The sequence below is a fragment of the Oryzias melastigma genome, linkage group LG13 (genome assembly GCF_002922805.2).
Source record: "Oryzias melastigma strain HK-1 linkage group LG13, ASM292280v2, whole genome shotgun sequence".
NCBI classification, from domain to species: Eukaryota; Metazoa; Chordata; class Actinopteri; order Beloniformes; family Adrianichthyidae; genus Oryzias; species Oryzias melastigma.
The window spans coordinates 2,963,112-2,981,044 of NC_050524.1; the positions used below are offsets into that span (position 1 = coordinate 2,963,112).

Consider the following 17,933-nt stretch of genomic DNA (forward strand, 5'->3'; position numbering starts at 1 on the left):
TTCTCCCCGCCGTGCCCACTCAGGTGGTCTGCCTTTAACTCGGAAAGCACACGTGTCTACGTCAACTTTAACTTTCATTCCAGGCAATCTGATAAGAGCTGTGGCCACAACTGCAGCAGCAGCAGCAGCAGCTGCTGAAAACCACAGCCGACATTTATCTGATGGAAATCAAAGGCGAGCTGACACATAAAAAATAACATTCACCGACGCAACACAGAAGCACAGCGCGGCGCTCTGACATCGACCGAATAAGGCCGAAGGTCAGCGACCCACCGCGCTGCGAGTCACAGACTGACTTTGGTTAGCAGGACGAATCAGAGTCTGAGAGCTTTGAGTAAAAGCAATGATTCAGTCTGAAGATCCTCACACACCTCTGGGACTTCACTGCAGTCCAACTGCAACTTCACTGCAACTTTGTAGCAATTTTAAAGAAATTTCACTGCAGCTTCACTGCAGCTTCACTGCAATTTTACTGCAACTTCACTGCAACTTTGCTACAATTTTAAAGAAATTTCACTGCAACTTCACTGCAATTTTACTGCAACTTCACTGCAGCTTCACTGCAGCTTCACTGCAACTTTACTACAATTTTAAAGAAATGTCACTGCAACTTCACTGCAACTTCACTGCAACTTCACTGCAGCTTCACTGCAAATTTAAAGAAATTTCACTGCAACTTCACTGCAAGTTTACTGCAACATTGCTACAATTTTAAAGAAACTTCAATGCAACTTTGCTGCAGCTTCAGTGCAACTTGACTGCAATTTTACAGCAACTTTGCTGCAATTGAAAGAAACTTTAATGCAACATCGCTGCAGCTAAAATGAAACCTCACATCAACTTTGTTGCAATTTTCCTGCAATTTCACTGGAGCCTAACTGTAACTTTACTGCATCTTAACTGTAAATTGTCTGAAATTTCAGAACAGCTTTATTGCAACTTTATTCCAACTTTTCTGCAAAGTTGCTGCAATTTTAATGAAGCTTCACTGCAACTTCACAGCAACTTTGCAGCAGCTTTACTTCAACTATACTGCAAGTTTGTTGCAATTTTTAGGAAAGTTCAATACAGCTTCACTGCAGCTAAATTGCAACTTTACTGTGTCTAAACTCTAACTTTTCTGAAACTTCAGTGGAGCTTTCTTGCAACTTTACTGCAGGTTAAATGCAACTGCACTGCAACTTCACTGCAGCTTATTTGCAACTTTGCTGCAATTTTAATGAAATTTCAATGCAAATTTGCTGCAGGTTAACTGCAACTTCACAGCAACTTTGCTGCAATTTGAAATAAACTTTAATGCTATTTAACTGCATCTAAACTGTAACTGTTCTGAAACTTCAGTGCAGCTTCATTGCATATTTTCTTCACCTTAACCACAACTTTTCTTCAACTTCACTATGGTTTCACCCCTACTTTACTCCAACTTTACTGCAGATTCACTGCAGCTTAACTCCAACTTTAATGTAACTTCACTGTAACTTCAATGTAGCTTTACAACAGCTTCACTGGGACTTTAGAGCAACTTTCCTGTAACTTCACTGCCGTTTCGTCTCAGTTTTTTTTACAGCACCTTCAGTTCTTTACCTCTTGGGTTTGTTCATTGCAGAGATCTTCTCCTCAGCGGCACTCCTCCTCCACTGTCGCTCTGCTCGGGCATCTGAGCGTGTCCCTACAGCTCCATGCTTGACCCCACTCCTCCTTGTGTTCCTCCTGCTGCTCCTCCTCCGTGTCCTCTGTGTGTTTACGGCCCGGGACAGCAGCAGCGGGCACAGCACGGAGAGCCGCCGTGGATGAGGGTCCGCTCACATAGCAGTCGTGGACTGAAACTCCTCGCCTGCTCTGTTTGGCTGTCAGTTAACCCTCCTCTCCCTCCCTCTGTGTGTGTTTCTGAGGAGGCCTATCAACCACAGATCAGCAGCTCGCAGAGCTGCAGCTTCCTGCTCTGCTGCAGAGCTGACAGACAAAGACGGCCGCTCAGCCTCGTCCCCTCAGCACAAACAAGTCAGCATCTTAAATGGAGGAACTGGCTCCGGCAGATAGGGGAACTCACATCAGTTTCTGTTTGTGTGTGCAGGAGGAGGGGGAGGGGGGAGGTGACACCAGTAAAAGAGAAGAAGGAGGAGAGGAGGTGACATAAGCACAGCAGACCACACCTTAACCTCATCTGTAACCTTTCCTTCAGCAGGTGTCCCCGTCACCTCCAGGGCCCCCCCACACTTTTCTCCTTTCTTCATCCCCCCATCTGGGTGTGGGGGTGCAGCACAGGGAGGTCAGTGTTTGCGCTGGTGAATGTGGATGTGCAGCTGGAAGAGGAACTCTCAAAGGAATCCTTGTTTAATGACACCGAGAGGAAGCACCGGCCCGACAGGGGGACGCTCGGGCCCCCCCACAACAAAAAGTCTGCAGAGGTGCTGCAGGAAGCTGCAAAGAGGGAGGCTGATAAGACATGCAGGAGGAGTGAGAGGATCATCTGCAGACAGGAGATGATGAAACGCAAAAATCACAGAACAAAAAAGGCTTTTTTCCTGACACTGCTGTAATTTTATGGTAAACTTAAGCAACAATCCTTTAAAACAGGAAGTAAAAACCTCGAGCAGAACACCACAGCTTCATTTACTCTCATTACTTTTATTTTTCCTGTTTATTTCATCTATTCTGCATCCAAGTTTAAGCTTAAACCCGTATATTATTTCAAAATATATTTGTTTAAGCCTCAGTAGTCCCTAATATTCAGTGGAAAGTTTGCAAGTCGCATTAAAACTGAAACTAACCCCCCATTAGCATAGTTTGTATTCAACATTTACCATGAAGGTTTGAAAAAGGTTTACACTTTGAATTTTTTGGTTTAAGTCAAACACAACAGGACACATAATTGTGACACTCCTTAAAATAAATCCTTAAAACAAGGTTGTTTTGACCTTGTCTTTGCTTTGTTTGTAGATTTATACAAATTCTTTTATTTTTTCTATTTATTTAGCCTTTATGTTACCAGGAAATCCAATTGAGATTAGACATCTTTTTCAAGGGAGACCTGGGACGAAAAGCATCAACACAAGAAAGTGAAATACAGTTTAAACTATAAAGTAGGAATAAAATACTATTGTAATTGAATTTTAAAAAATACAATTAAAATGAACAGTATGACAATAATTAAAAGGTTAATCAGGAGTAGTACAGCCAGGTCAAGATTGAAATTAAATGAGTTAAAAAGCTCAAAAGGCCCCAGAATATGAATTATTTCTTAAATGTTTAATATAAAACACAAAAAAAGTTTGATCTAAAACATTTTTCAGTAAAAAAGACCAAATTTACCATTTAGAATTTAAATTTATTGAGTAAATAATGTGAAATATATTCAAAAATATGTATTTAAATGAAACGCTGCGGTTGTACAAAAAGATTATGTCAATCACTGCTGCAAAAACAATTTTAAAGATAAAATAATTGAAATAAAAAAAAGTTAAAAGCTCAAAAAGGCCCCAGAAAACAAATTATCTATTAAAAGTTTAGTGTAAAACGCGAAAACAGTTTGATCTAAATTTTTGTGATTTTTTTTTCAGTTGAAATGACTCAATTTAACACTCAGATATGAGTTTTATTGAGTAAATACTGGGTAATATAATCAAAAACATATTGGTAAAGAAAATGCTGTGGTTGTTCTAACAAGATGTCAATAATTTCCCAAAAAACATTTTTAAGGACAAATACATTGTAAAAAGAATGTTAAATAAACTCAAAAAGTCCCCAGATTACGAAGAGTTAAGCTAGTTTTTGTCTCAAAGGTCAAATCTGAAAGGTGGAATTCTGAAGGGTCTCTTTTCTTGGACAACACCCCCCTCTAGCGGCTCCGCCTGGTAACTGCGCACGCGCGGCTTCGTGATTCGGCAGAAAGACTTGGCCAGGTGGTAAAACCATGGAGGTAACCCGCTCCCCTTGAGTCCCTTCCGGACTCGTTCTCCCAGAATTCATGCTGGCTCCGCCTCGGCGGAGCTTCACCTTCGCCTCGTCCTCTCGTCGGCTCCGACCCACCTGCTGGACGGCGGCGGCGGCAGGTCCTCCTCACATATCCGCGCCGCTGCGGGGGCGGCGGGAGCGCGAGGACGGATGACACATCAGAAAGTGGAGAGGTAAGCCCGGGCGCGCGCGTGCGCTGTTCCTCTCACAGTGTGTTTGGTGCATTTTTCTCTCCGGGAGGGTGTCACTGTCCGCGGACGGGACTGGGATGCTGTGGGGGGTTTTCCTTTAGGCCTTTTTGGGGGGGAAACTAAAGAAAGAGTCGGAATCTCCGGATTCCCCTGAACGCAGCGTCATGTGAGAGTCTCCCACTACAGCTGAAGAAGCACGAGGAATCCGGGGGGATTGACTGACAGGTCATCAATAGGTCTCCAGAATAGATAAGATAAACTTTAATTGACGACTTGTAGTCCATAAAAACATAAAAAGACAGAAATACACTCATTAAAAACCGATGGTTATACATTAAATTCAACTAAACAAATTAATTAATTGATTTTTTTAAAATTATTAAGACTTTGGTTACTTTGGATTTGGGGACCCCTTATAAATGTATAAAAAACACGAATATTGAAAATAGTGACTTTCTTTCAGGTTTTTCTTTTTACTGTCATCAATTCCATCTATTCTAAATATTTTCAAATAAACTTATGAAGAGTTCAAATGAAAGGTTCAAAAATTCAAATTTATTTATTTAAGTGCTTCTTTGAGCATTTACAATGCATTTATGGATGATTTCTCAATACTTTTCAATAATGATGGTAATCTTTTACTGTTTTATTGTTGTTGTTTTTGTGTGAAGTATTCTGAATTTTCTCATTGAGAAACTTAAGCCCAGTTAAGCCATAACTAAAGTCACCGTCTTTATTGCAGTCATTTAAAAACAGAAATCTTTTTCGTTTTATTTTTTAACATCCAAAAATACACAACATGTTGCACACCTACTGTTGGCAGCAACACATCTGGACAGACTTTGCTGCTTCTGCAGGATCTGTGTTGTGTTTCTGCAACAGCAGCTGCACTGAAGCTGAATGAGTTTTTTTTTTAATAAAAAAAACAAAACTTTATATTATATATATTTATATATGACCCACTTTAATTTAAAAATATGTCTTCTTGTTGTTATTAATATGTTCTTGTCTCATTTTTCTGATGATGTAGGAGATATATAAAGACAATTAAGGTTAAAGTTGAATTCTTTGTATTTATTCAAATCGTGATGAATCAGATGAAACAATGTAGCCAGAATAAAAATGTATTTGTGACGTAGAAGATATGATGATCTCTCTGTGACAGAGAGAGGAAAATGGGCGGAGTTACTCCACACCAACAGTCCCGCCCACATCTCAGAGGTGATATTTTTAATGAACTCCTGCCGCTCTGCAGAAACTATGTCCTAGAAAACAGCACAGTTTTTTGATTTGGCTTAAAAAGAGCAAAGAAATGTCATTTTGAGCTTTATTATATATATATATATACGTATAAATGTCCTTTATCATGAGAAAAATCCTACAAGAACATGTTAAAAACACGATTTTCACTGGAGTGGGTCTTTAAGACTGGATGAAGATCAAGGTATTTCTGTCCTCAGAGCTGAAAAAAGCAGATTTTTTTTCTTGTTTCTTGCTGTAAAAATAAGGCATTTATGACAGTTTTAATGCTGTGACAGTCCGGAGCAAAAGGCTGAGATAATGTCTGCTGGGCGTCTCGGGGTTATTGACTGGACGCTGCTCTGTGGAGCCGCTGGGATCCGGCACATTATTTACCCGTTCAATAAAAGAATAATAGAAACTGGACAAACCGAATCTGAGAGGATCGTCTGTTCAGATGGAATCAGAAAAGCTTTTCTGCAGATCCGGTGGAGTCTCACATCAGATCCTGTTTAAAACAGGAAAGGACTAACGTGATCCTGCTGCTGTCAAAGCTGAACAATTCCCGCCATGCTGGAGTTCTTCCTCGTCAGGATCACGTCTGTATTTGATGTGACGTCAGCCCGGTTCTGTTTGCCTGAACCGGGCCGATCTCCACCCGTCAAGGCTGAGCTGAACCTGCCAGAGTCCATAAATCGGCTCCATCACTGCAAAAATATGACTGTGATTGGCTGAGAAGAAAAGTCATTGAATTTAACTCTTAGTTCCAATATTCGACTGTATATGAGAACTGGATAACGGTTTGCTTCCGGCTCCAACAGAATTAAGTCAATTCAGTCGCCTTTTTTTTTCTTTTTTTGCAATATGAACGCCGTCATGTTGGACCAACAAACCTTTAAATGTATTCATGGGCTGTGCTTTCATCTTTTATAGTCATTTTAAAAAAAGTGAGTTTAGCTAATATTTTAGCAGCATGCTAATGTTTTTTTGGCTAATTTATTATATACTGAGGTTATTATAGGCTAATTTAGAGTTTAGCGTCTATTTTAGCAACAAACTAACGTGTTGGACTAATTCAGTTTACCGAGAAATTTAGGCTGTTTTGGAGTTTAGCTAGTATTTAAGCAATGTGCTAGCCTTTTGGCTAATTTGGCATCTCCTGAGTTTTTTATGCTAATTTGGAGTTTAGCTAATATCTTAGCAACATGCTAACATTTTTTGGCTAATTTATTTTTAACTGAGGTTCTTATGGCTAATTTAGAGTTTAGCTTCTATTTTAGCAACAGGCTAATGTTTTTCACTAATTTAGTTTACTGAGGAATTTTAGGCTGTTTTGAGTTTAGCTAGTATTTAAGCTATCTGTTAGCTTTTTGGCTAATCTGGCATCTACTGATTTTTATATGTTATTTTGGAGTTCAGCAAATATTTTAGCAACATGCAAACATTTTTGACAAATTTGTTATGTTCTGAGGTTCTTATAGGAAAATATAGAGTTTAGCTTCTATTTTAACAACAAACTAACGTGTTTGACTAATTTAGTTTTCTGAGGAATTTTAGGCTGTTTTGGAGTTTAGCTAGTATTTAGCTTTTTGGCTGATTTGGCATCTACTGAGTTTTTTTATGCTAATTTGGAGTTTAGCTAATAGTTTAGCAACATGCTAACGGTTTTTTGGCTAATTTATTTTCAACTGAGGTTCTTATAGGCTAATTTATAGTTTAGCTTCTATTTTAGCAACAGGCTAATGTTTTTCACTAATTTAATTTTCTGAGGAAATAGCTTTTTTGGCTAATTTGGCATCTACTGAGGTTTCTTGATCCTAGTTTGGAATGTAGCTAATATTTTAGCAGCATGCTAACATTTTTGGCTAATTTGTGAGGTTCATATATTCTGATAAAGAGTTCAGCTTCTCTTTTAGCAGCAGGCTAATGTTTTTGACTAATTTAGTTTACTGAGGAATTTTAGGCTGTTTTGGAGTATAGCTAGTATTTAAGGAATGTGTTAGCTTTTTGGCTAATTTGGCATCTACTGAGGTTTTTTTGGTCTAATTTGGAGTTTAGCTCATACTTAAGCAGTTAATTGCGTCGCCATTTCCAGCAAAAAGCTTCAGGATCTTCAGTGACTACTTTCAGCAAAAGCTCTCACACTAGCATTATCACAGGTAATGCAACTTTTCTAGTTTAATCTTGTTTTAATAGCAGAAACTAAAGAAGGACAGAGGCTGAACGATTCATTAAAAGTTTATTGTCTTTATTTTTAGTTAGTTTAAAGTAATGATGGTTAAGATGTGTGCTCTACATCCAGTTTGCACATGACCCGATCAGAAAAAATGATCAGTGATTATTCGATTATTAAAATAATCATTTGTGGCAGCCCTGGCATTAACAGCAAAAGAGGATCAGACAGGTGAAGGAGGGGGCGGAGTCAGGTTGGTAACTCCACCCCTTAAAACCTGTAGTAGTGAATTGAGCTGAAAGACGTGGATCTTGTGATGAATCAAGTGTTTTTATTTTTACAAACTTGTCATAATTGTGTCAACATGTGTGTTTGTGTGTTCTCCCCCCAAAACTAGAGCCCCCCCTTCTTTTTATAGCCTTACAGTAGGTGGGGGTGGCGATGCTCGAGCAGCGTCCCACTTTCACAGCCATGGCGGCCGGATGGGAGCGATGTAAATGAGTAGTAAGGTGCCTGCCCCTCCCTCCCCCTCGCAGAGAGGAGCAGAGGGGGCGGCCTCGCCTCCTGTCACTCGCTCTCGCAGTCGTGAGAGGAGAGGACTCCTGCTGCCCTCCCAGCACTCCCACTTCACACTGAGAGCGAGCGGCGGCGAGGACAGAGGGAGGGGCCAGACCCAAATCCTGACGGGAGAAATCAGGATTTTTCTCTTTTCTCCCGAGGAGCTGCGAGTAAACCTGGACAATGGCAGAAGGAGCAGAAGGAGAAGAGGAGATTCAGTTCCTGCGAACGGTGAGTCCTGTCCTGCTGGTGGGGGGGTCACCTGTGTGGATGCTGGAGCTCGTCCTCCAGCTTCAGTTTCTGTGTTTCTGGCTCAGATCTTTGGCTGCAGCTTCCGCAGCAAACCCAGTTTCTGTTTATAGTGGACTATTTTTGTAGCGCTCTGACCCGCTTCGCCGCTCCTCTCCTTCAAACTTCACCGTGGGTTTCTGAAATCTCCCACAAACTCAGGAATCTGGACTGGCTAAGCTGCAGGGCGACTTCGGTTACTTCCAGAAGGCTCTGGCAGCTTTGGAACCCTGTACGTGTGCATGCGTGAGCCGGGATAGATGGACAGGGGCGGGTGCATCTGTTAGCATCGTTATCTATTTTTATCTGAGGAAAGTGGAGCCTGTCCGTGTGGGGCGACACGCCGGGGCAACAAGCCCCCCAGCACCTGCCGGGGGGCAGCTGCCCCAAAACTGCTCGTCTTTCCCACATTCCTGAGGAAAGCTCCAATTATGAGAAGAAGGAAACGATCCAGACGTCCAGGACAAACAGTTAGATGAGACAGTCAGGACGATGAATCTTGGAATTATCTCCACCTGTGTTAGCGCCTAAAACCCTCAGAGTCTTAGAGAAGAACTTTTCAAGAAGTTCATATCACCTGACTTACACTACCCCTCTGATGAAAGTCCTGTTTTTTTTAAAGTTTTTAACATGTTTTCTTATGAAAGAGAACACATTTACTGTATTTTCTGAATTTCAGTCGCAGGAGCAAAAAAAAGTCTAATCAAGAAGAAGAAAACCATTTATGAGTCGCTCTGGAGATTTGCCATGGCAAGAAATAAAACACATGAATAATAATAATATGGTCCTTGCCATCAGTACCTGATGCTGCGGGCCATAATAATGCTTCGATACCAAAGAGAAAAATATCACAATTTAAGAGGAAAACAATCAGATTCTCCTCCATGTTTGTTTTGGACGACACTTCTTCTTCTTCTGGGACTGTCAGAAGAAAATACAGCGCCCTCTAGTGATTGTTCACGGAAGCAACCGCTAAAGGGTAACCGTGCTAGTGGAAGAATAACGAATAAATGAGCTTATTTATGTTTAAAAAAATCACAAATAGGTCGCTCCTGAGTATAAGTTGTACCCCTGGCTAAACTATGACAAAAACAGGGACTTATACTCTGAAAAATACGGTAATAAGAAATAATTTCGTTTTTTTCTCTTTCCAAGTATTTCTCCTTTTAAATATCTGTCAATTAGGGGCGGAGCTCCAAAAGCCACGCCCCCTTAAATGAGATTTTTGAAACAGAGGCTTCAGATCAACATGAAAAATGGCTTTTTAGGACATTTAGGTTGTAGAATTTTGGTCAAAAACTTCATAATCATGACTAAACACTACTGGGATTTTTTTTTTAAATACAAAAATTGTCATGGGGTAAAGTTGATTAAAGCACAAGAAATAATAAAAAAAAACACTTTATTTTCTAGTTACTAAAAGTCAAATGAGAAATAGGAGTTTCCAAAAAAGCTTTCTGACACGCAGAGACAGACATGCATATTCCTCTGAGCTCACACTTCTGCACATTTAGGAGGAGCCGATCAGCGAGGTTACTGCGATAAAACAGTTCCGAAAGGTGAGACAGCTCCTCGCCACGCCGACATTCAAGAACGAATAAAATAACGTGGATCCTTCTCTGGGAAGAAAAAAACAAAAAACTAAAGTTGAAACGAAAACAAAGAGAAATTCAACAGGAAAACTCTGAAAACATGTTTGCTGTCAGTTTGTTGGACTAAGACACTAGGAAAAGCAGCCGATTCTGATGGAATCAGAGCGTTTTGGCATTAACCGAATGCTTTCAGAAAAGTTCTTCATGTTGCAGAGGATGGGATTCACTCTGATTAAGGCGGTCGTCTCAGTCAGAACCAGAGAAGCATCAAACTCCAGGTTTAGTTTGTGGATTTTCTAGAGAATCTGTTGCTTCTTTTGTTCCTGCAGCTCATTTAGCTTCAACTGATTTGTTTTCTGCATCGACTCTCAGGAGACGCACAGCTCCTCACAGTTAGGATGAAACCAAAGTTAGCATGAATTTACAGAAAGTGTGTTAATTTTAATGTTTATTTTGTCTTCACGTGTCTGCAGCTTTTAAACTCAGAAGGCTGAAGGATTTATGCCTTAATAAAGTAAAAAATATCGCAGATTCCTTTATTAACTGCAGAAGTATTGTGTTAAACAAACTTTTGTTCTTTCAATTCTTGCTGCCTATTCAATGTTCAGTGCAAAATATGCAGATAAAGTCTTTTTTTAATTCAATACATTTTTAAAGTTATATGGAAAAATGATGTATCCTGCGATTGAGACTGCTCAGTTTTGTAGGCTTTTATTTTGACAGCACAGATCAGTCTTCTTTTCACATATAAAGACTCACTTTTCTGTCTGGTTTCTAATCGACCATCAGAGCTGCTGCATTTTCACTGATTAAACATTTAAAAATAATTGTTTTCAATCTGTAGAAATTGTCTGAAAATCCTTCAGCTCAGCTAAGATGGACCTATAAAACTTTAAAGAAGGAGCGCTGCAGCCCGGCGTGAATTATTAATGCCCAATCTACTTCAGCCGCTTATCGTTGGCACCAGAGTCGGGGTCACAGGTCGAGTCAGCAGCACAGATGCGGGTGAATCAAAACGCTGGCGGGTCTGCGCTGCGTTCACATCCCACCAAACCTTTGGGTTATCAGTCTTTATTAGCAGCTGGCATCAGGTTTGGCTAAAAGCAACTGAAATGCTCCTTCTACAAACTCTGATCGATATTTATTGGTTCCTCCAATAAACCAGAGAGTAAAAACACGACAGTCTGTTGGAAAGCAGCATTTGTGCATCGTCACATTGGTGGAAATATAGAGTTTTTAAGGGGAAAAAATGAAAAGGATACAAAAATATATATAAATGTATTAATAAATAATTGATTTAAACATTTTTTAAAGCAAATTAATTTATTTTTAGGCAAAACAAAAAGTTCTTTGTTGTTGTTTTTTATTGTTTTCAATTTTAAGAATAAATTTTCATCTTTATTTGCTTTAAATTACTTTGAGTTATTATGTTTTTAGTAAGTAAAACAGATTTTTAAAGCTAAAAAACTATTTGGTTTTGGAACAGAATCCTGCACTGAATCTTGAGTCGTAAATAAGTTAAGATTTTACGGATTCTCAGGATTATGACGAAGAATTAGAACCACCATAAAAGAAAATACACAGAATAAAGTAATTTAATTATGAGAAAAACTTGACATTTTACAAGAAAATAACAATAACGCTGTCATCTTTAGAGTTGTATAAAATGTATTTGACTGTTGGCAGAAATTCTGTATTGTCATGTTAATATACATCATTATTTTATTAGAGCCCCTTAAAGATTAGTTTTATACAAAACAGATAAATAATAATAATAATAAAACTGAAATACATTTAAACAGGAATATTTGTGTGTCCATTTTCACAAAATCAACATTTTTATAAATAAATGTCAATAAAGACGATCCGTGATAAATAATTAATATATTTTAGACAGATTTAGGCATTTTATAATTTTTCAACAAAGAGGGGCTGAAAAAATATTCAATTAAAACTAAAGTAGAAAAGACTTGATTAATATTTCCTTAATAAAATGAACAAATTCCAAATATTAAATATATATATATATTTTTACAAAAATATAAAGAAAGGATTTCTCTCTAAATCAGTGACGTTGAGTTCAAATCTAAATTATTTTCTATGAATATCAACAATATTAAAAAGATTAAAAAGATTTTGAGTAATAGTTATAATGTAGATTATTTCATTTTAAAGAAAAGAAAAGTATTTAAAAGTATTTAAACGTACTTGTATATAATAACAAACTGGTTTACCTAAAAACATTTTAATGTTTTTGTCGAGAATTTTCATTTTCTTGTTTATACATACTTTTATTTTTATATTCTTGAAAAAAAGGGAATTTTATACAGTTTAATAATTGAGTTAATTTATTTACTTACACAACTGCTCTTAAGAAGTACAAAATCAGTCAGAAAATAGTGAAACTCAAAACATTTGTTAGAAAAAATGTTATAAAAATGTATTATACATTTTAAAAGTTGTTTTATATATACAGTATATACATATACATCATATATACATGATGTATATGTATGTATATGCATATATATACATCATATATGTACAGTATTTAATATATAGTATTTTTTCGAGTATTTGGATGTTTGTGATGAATGTTATTCCCCTGCGATTACTCAGCAGTTTCTGCGTTTTTGTTTAACTCCGGGTCTCCAGTGGTTTCACCGACGGAGCGACAGATGCCCCCCTCCCATGAGCTCAGCCTCTTGAGCCCCCACACTGATCCTGTTGAGTGAGGGATGAATGCGAGGAAACCCGAACCCTCCAAACGCTGTGTCATTGTTCGCCGCGTGAATCAGGCGACCCAGTGAGCCTGGAGGGGCTTTTGGAGCTTCGACCACGCTTTCCTTTTTTAGTTCTCCACAGTCGGATCAGAGGCTCGGAGGACCAGAGGAACCGATGTCCTACTTGCCTCGTCCTGGGGGAGGTGTGTGTGTTGAGAGTGTTTTTAATGTGAATGGAAACTGCACTCTTTCAGGATTTGTGGTTGAAGCCTTCATGATTTCCACTGAAATGATTCAGAGGTTTTCACTTGTTTCTGAGCTGCAGACGTTTGTCGGCTTTCAAACCGCCACACCGGCGGGGATCCCCGAGCGACCTGACACAAGCGCTCCATTATGGGCTGCTCTGCTGCCTCCCATATGAGGCGGGTGGCATTATGCCCCTTTTACACCTGCTGACTGTGGAAAAGCAGAGTTATGACTAATGACTGTATATATAGATGGATAGAGCCTGTGGTCATGTGACCCTTTCCAGTTTTTGAGCTTTGGGGTTTGTATTCAGTTCAGTCAAGTTCATTTTTATTTCATTCACTTCTTTTTTATAAGTAAAATAACAAGAAAAAAGAAAAAGTGAAAATACTTTTTGTGTTTTATGCAAAAACACCTAACCCTAACCCGGTCCACGTCTGGTACCGCGCCCAGAAGCAGTACTGATCCACATCCGGTACTGACTGTCTGGTACCGGGTTATGGTTAGGATACCGATACCGGTCTGGTACTGGGACGTGGACCACAGTGGTACCCTAACCTGATACCCTAACCCTACCCTGGTCCGTGTTTGGTACAGCGTCGGGAACCAGTACTGATCCACATCCGGTACTGACTGTCTGGTACAGGGTTATGGTTAGGATACCGATACCGGTCTGGTACTGGGACGTGGACCACAGTGGTACCCTAATGTGATACCCTAACCCTACCCTGGTCCGTGTTTGGTACAGCGTCGGGAACCAGTACTGATCCACTTTCGGTACCCACTGTCCGATACAGAGTGTCTGGTACCGAGTTAGGGTTAGGATACAGCTACCGGTCTGTTACTGGGACATGGTCTGCGTCTGGTTCTGTGTCTGGACCCCGTCCGGTACCGACTGTCCGATACAGACTGTCTGATACCGGGTTAGGGTTATGATACCGGTACCAGTCTGCTACTGGGACATGGACCGCACCGGTACCCTAATCCTACCTGGTCCGCGTCTGGTTCTGTGTCTGGACCCCGTCCGGTACCGACTGTCCTGTACAAGGTTAAAGTTAGGGTTATGATACCGGTGTGGTCCATATCCCAGAACCAGATCGGCATTCACACTAGCATTACCTGCGATAATGCTACTGCGAGTGCTGTAAGCTGAATTTGGTCGCTGAAAATGCTGAAATTAATAGCTAAAAATGCTTGAGTTGGTAGCAGAAAACGCTGAAGCTGATAGCCAGCTAAAACATTACATACCAAACTAGCCTAAAAAACTGAAAAAAGCCTAAATTAGCCAAAACAGCTAGCATGTACCTGAAATATTAGCTAAATGCCAAAATAGTCCAAAAAGCTATCAGAATGCCAAAACATTCTACTTTACTTCACTCTGACTCCATATAATATAAAGTAACGACTAATCAACCTTTAAATTAGTTGTCGACTATTTTAATAGTCATTAGTTGTTGATTAGTCGATTAATCGTGGCAGCTCTAACTTGAATGATTTGTCAGTTGAAAAAAATGTATTTAAATGTATTTATTATAAATCACTCAAGTTTTTATTATCAGAACACAGTGGATTCATAAATATTCAGAAACGTTTTTTCTTGGCCGAATGGATGGCAACATATTTGTGTATTTGTGAAAAAAGGAAGTAGTGAACTTCTGTCCCAATTGCATCATTAGATCCAGAAACGGTCCCGCTCCATATAGTGTTTAGGGCTGAAGGGGCCCTGAAGGAGCCCTCGATGAGGCCTTAGGAATGGGTTTGGACCAAAATCTTTTCTTTCAGTTTCCTGTCAGAAAGTTTCTCCGGTTCAAAGACTGCTAACACTCAAGTTTAGGACTTTTGGGATTTTAGTTTTTACCGCTTGATAACCAAAATAAAAGAGACTTTATCCCAACTGTAGAGATTAGTGGTGAAACAATGAAAGATGAAAAATAAGAACAAAATATTTGATCTGGATCTGTCATTTCATCGTCTATTTCTTGGTGTTGATTCGTTCTCTAGTCTCTTCCACTTTGTTTTAACTCCACTGACAGCTGACCATAGAATACAGAGGCGGGAATTCCTGGAGCTCCTGCTGCTCAACATGCTTAGAGTTCTTACACCTTAAAGAAAACACAAATGAACCCTCAGGGATCCTGATGTAACTCTGGCATTCAGACAGTCGGATGAACACATCCCAGCTGGCTCAGCAAACACAAACGCACACAATCCTCTGCACCTGTTAGCATGCCTGCGGCGGTCCCAGCCGTTAACACAATAAGCAGACGGACAGCCGGACTGTTCTCCGCTCACACACTGCAGGACAGGTGTCTGCGGGAGGATCACAACCGCATGTGTGAGGTGATTTACAGTTTAGCGCCGTTACCTCACATCCTCAGCTTGTGTCACTTCCTCTGAGGTACAGCGAGCCCAGGCACACAAACCAGCGTGAGGTTTCCAAATCTGCTCACTGAGCAGAAATCTGAGCAAATTCTTTGAGACGCTTTCTTTGCAAAAAGCTACATATTAACCCTTTAACTACCCATCAAGGGAAGATCAATGTATCTATACTTATTGCATAGATCTGCAAAAATACAAAATAACCTTTTTCCCAAAATAGAAATTTTTGCTCAGAAAATATTTTTTTTCCCACAAAACACTATTTCTTTTCTACAAAGTACCACATTTTTGCCCACAAAACACTTAGTGCCCACATAATACTAATTTATGTCCACAAAACACTAATTTGTGGATAGAAAACACCAATTTGTGCCAAAAAATTGGGAACTTGTGCGCACAAAATACTTATGTGTGCCACAAAAGGCTATTTTGGCCAAGAAATACAAATGTAAACATTTAATTTGTCCCCAGAAAATATTAATTTTTGCCCTAAAAATGTAATTGTTCCCCACAAAATATGGTAATGCTTTCAACCTATGACAGAGGTTTATATGACATCCTTTCAAAATAAAAGACACCCATTGTCACATAAATTAGTCTCAGTGCAGCAAATGTAGTGGTCGGTAGTGTGATGTCAGTAGTGATCAATTAGTCAACTAATAAAATGATCATTAGTGGCAGCCATACTCACAATCAATGATCAATGTTTTTAAAAGTATTTACTTCAGCCGATCCACTTTTCAAACGTATTTGACTTCAGTTTGTGACTTTTTCTTTACACATGGTGATTGTATTGTTTTTTTTACTTTCTTTTTTGCTCTGTGATGCTTTTTTTAATGTTTTAAATAGATCTAACTCTCAGTTTTCTAAAAGTGTTCTACCATTTGGTGAGCAGACAGTTAAAAGGTCAACTATGTAAAAGTCACATTTTTAATGGTGGGACTAACAAAAAACACAAAATGTGTTTATTTTTAAGTTTTTCCTTGAAGAATGTAGTTTATTACAGCCTGTCTGGAAGTCTTTGCTGCCTTTCTCCTTCTTGGTCCGTGTGAAAGTCAAAGTTTTGGAAACTCCCAAGGAGACAGATTTGTATTTGAGGAGAATCGGCTTTGATCTGCTGCTGCCTTCAAGACTTGATGTATTTCAGAGGAGAACGACTAGAAAACTCCAAAGACAGAAATCCTGGAAGTCTGAATCAACTCAAAGACTCTGACGCAATAACAGTTTTCTGCTTGGGCTTTCAGAAGAGGCGTTTTTTTCTGTGTGGATTTGCTGGACCTGTGAAGTTCTCTGCTGTGTTTCTGTTTTCTGTCTTCCCGCCGGCTGAAATGGGAACTTTCGACTTCCTGTTTGTTGGGCGGAATCGCAAAAGCTGTTCCAGTAAAATGGAAAACAAACTGATAAAAATTAACTTGTAAATGTAATAAACTTCTCACAACTTTATCAAATAAGAGAAACTGAGCAACAGTCGACCTCAGATCTACACACTGAATACAAAGAATCTCAGCCTGACTGTGGAGGGAAATCGTGACCAATTGAATGGATCGATGTTTGTTACTAAGTATTGTATGAATGCTGGTGAGAATCCTGGTGTCACACAAATTTGGTTCAAATGAAGTCAGTCGCCATTTGTAGAACATGGACGCCGCCGTGTTGGAGCCACGAGTCAATGGTTGTGTCCTAATTCCCCAACAATCACTTTATAGTGCGTTCGCCATTTTCTAGTGCTGTCAGAATGTAATTCCAAATTGAGTGCACTAGAAATTTCCCAGAAGTCTTTGCGAAAAAACTAGAGTACATTGATGGTCACTAGTAGAGCTGGGCGATATGACGGATAGAAAAGTGTCTATCGTCCCATTTCTCCTCTATCGTTTATATCGTTGCTAAGCTAATTTGATCAATTATTACAGCAAATATGTCATCATCAGATCCTCCAGGATTTTGTGTGATCTCTCTGACTTTTTTTACCTGTGAGACGCGCGTGAATGGTCACCCCAGCTAGGTGGTGATGGTGTGCTTCACGCCAAGTTGCACGCGGCAGAGTGAAGGTGTGGTGCGAGCGAACGTGCACGCGGCGCGGTGGGGCGCAGGTACAAAGCGGTCTGTCATTTTGCGCGGCGCACAGCTGCTGCACAACATGAGAGAAAGGCAGAGAGACTCTGGAGATTCTGATCCTTTCCACTGTCTGTGGAGAACATCTGAGGATTAACCTGATTATGCAGTTTTTTTAAGCTTATAATTTTTCACTAGAAAATGTCATTTTATTCTTAAGTATGTTTAAATTAACACACAAATATTTGTGTTATTATGAGCAGAAATTACCAAAAGTTCATTTTGTGTTTTACAGTTTTCTTCAAGTTAAATTGAAGCTCAGCAACATTGTATATTGTGGTGATGAAGTATTTTTCTAGTAAATCTGTCACAATAAAAAGAGTTCTAATCTTAGACTGTGAAATTTATTTTATAATTAACTTTTTTTAGGCGCTTTTCAAAACAATAATATATTAAAAACATTGCAACTTTTGTCGCAACTTTTCACAAAAGTTGCCGCAACATCAGGCGTATTTTCAGAGAAAAGCTGAAAATATAC

The 17,933-nt window shown here is 39.3% G+C and overlaps 2 protein-coding genes across 8 annotated transcripts in view; one reads left to right on the forward strand and one right to left on the reverse strand.

Annotated features, from left to right (window-relative positions):
* The window catches only part of rasgrp4 (RAS guanyl releasing protein 4), a 26,056-nt gene extending 24,024 nt beyond the window's left edge, over window positions 1-2,032 (reverse strand). The window contains exon 1 of the mRNA XM_024277629.2: window positions 1,585-2,032. Within this exon, the coding sequence (XP_024133397.1) occupies window positions 1,585-1,601 (17 nt within the window). The 5' untranslated portion in view covers window positions 1,602-2,032. The remainder of the gene's footprint in view (window positions 1-1,584) is intronic.
* A 1,876-nt stretch (window positions 2,033-3,908) lies between these two features.
* The window catches only part of ryr1b (ryanodine receptor 1b (skeletal)), a 105,466-nt gene continuing 91,441 nt past the window's right edge, over window positions 3,909-17,933 (forward strand). For 4 of the 7 annotated variants that reach the window (XM_036214671.1, XM_024277596.2, XM_036214669.1 and 1 more), the window contains exon 1: window positions 8,006-8,346. In XM_036214671.1, coding sequence (XP_036070564.1) covers window positions 8,299-8,346 — 48 coding nt within the window. In that variant the 5' untranslated portion in view covers window positions 8,006-8,298. Of the gene's footprint in view, window positions 4,128-8,004; window positions 8,347-17,933 lie in introns of those variants that run through there. The other 3 variants (XM_036214667.1, XM_036214668.1, XM_036214666.1) reach the window with 2 other exon arrangements.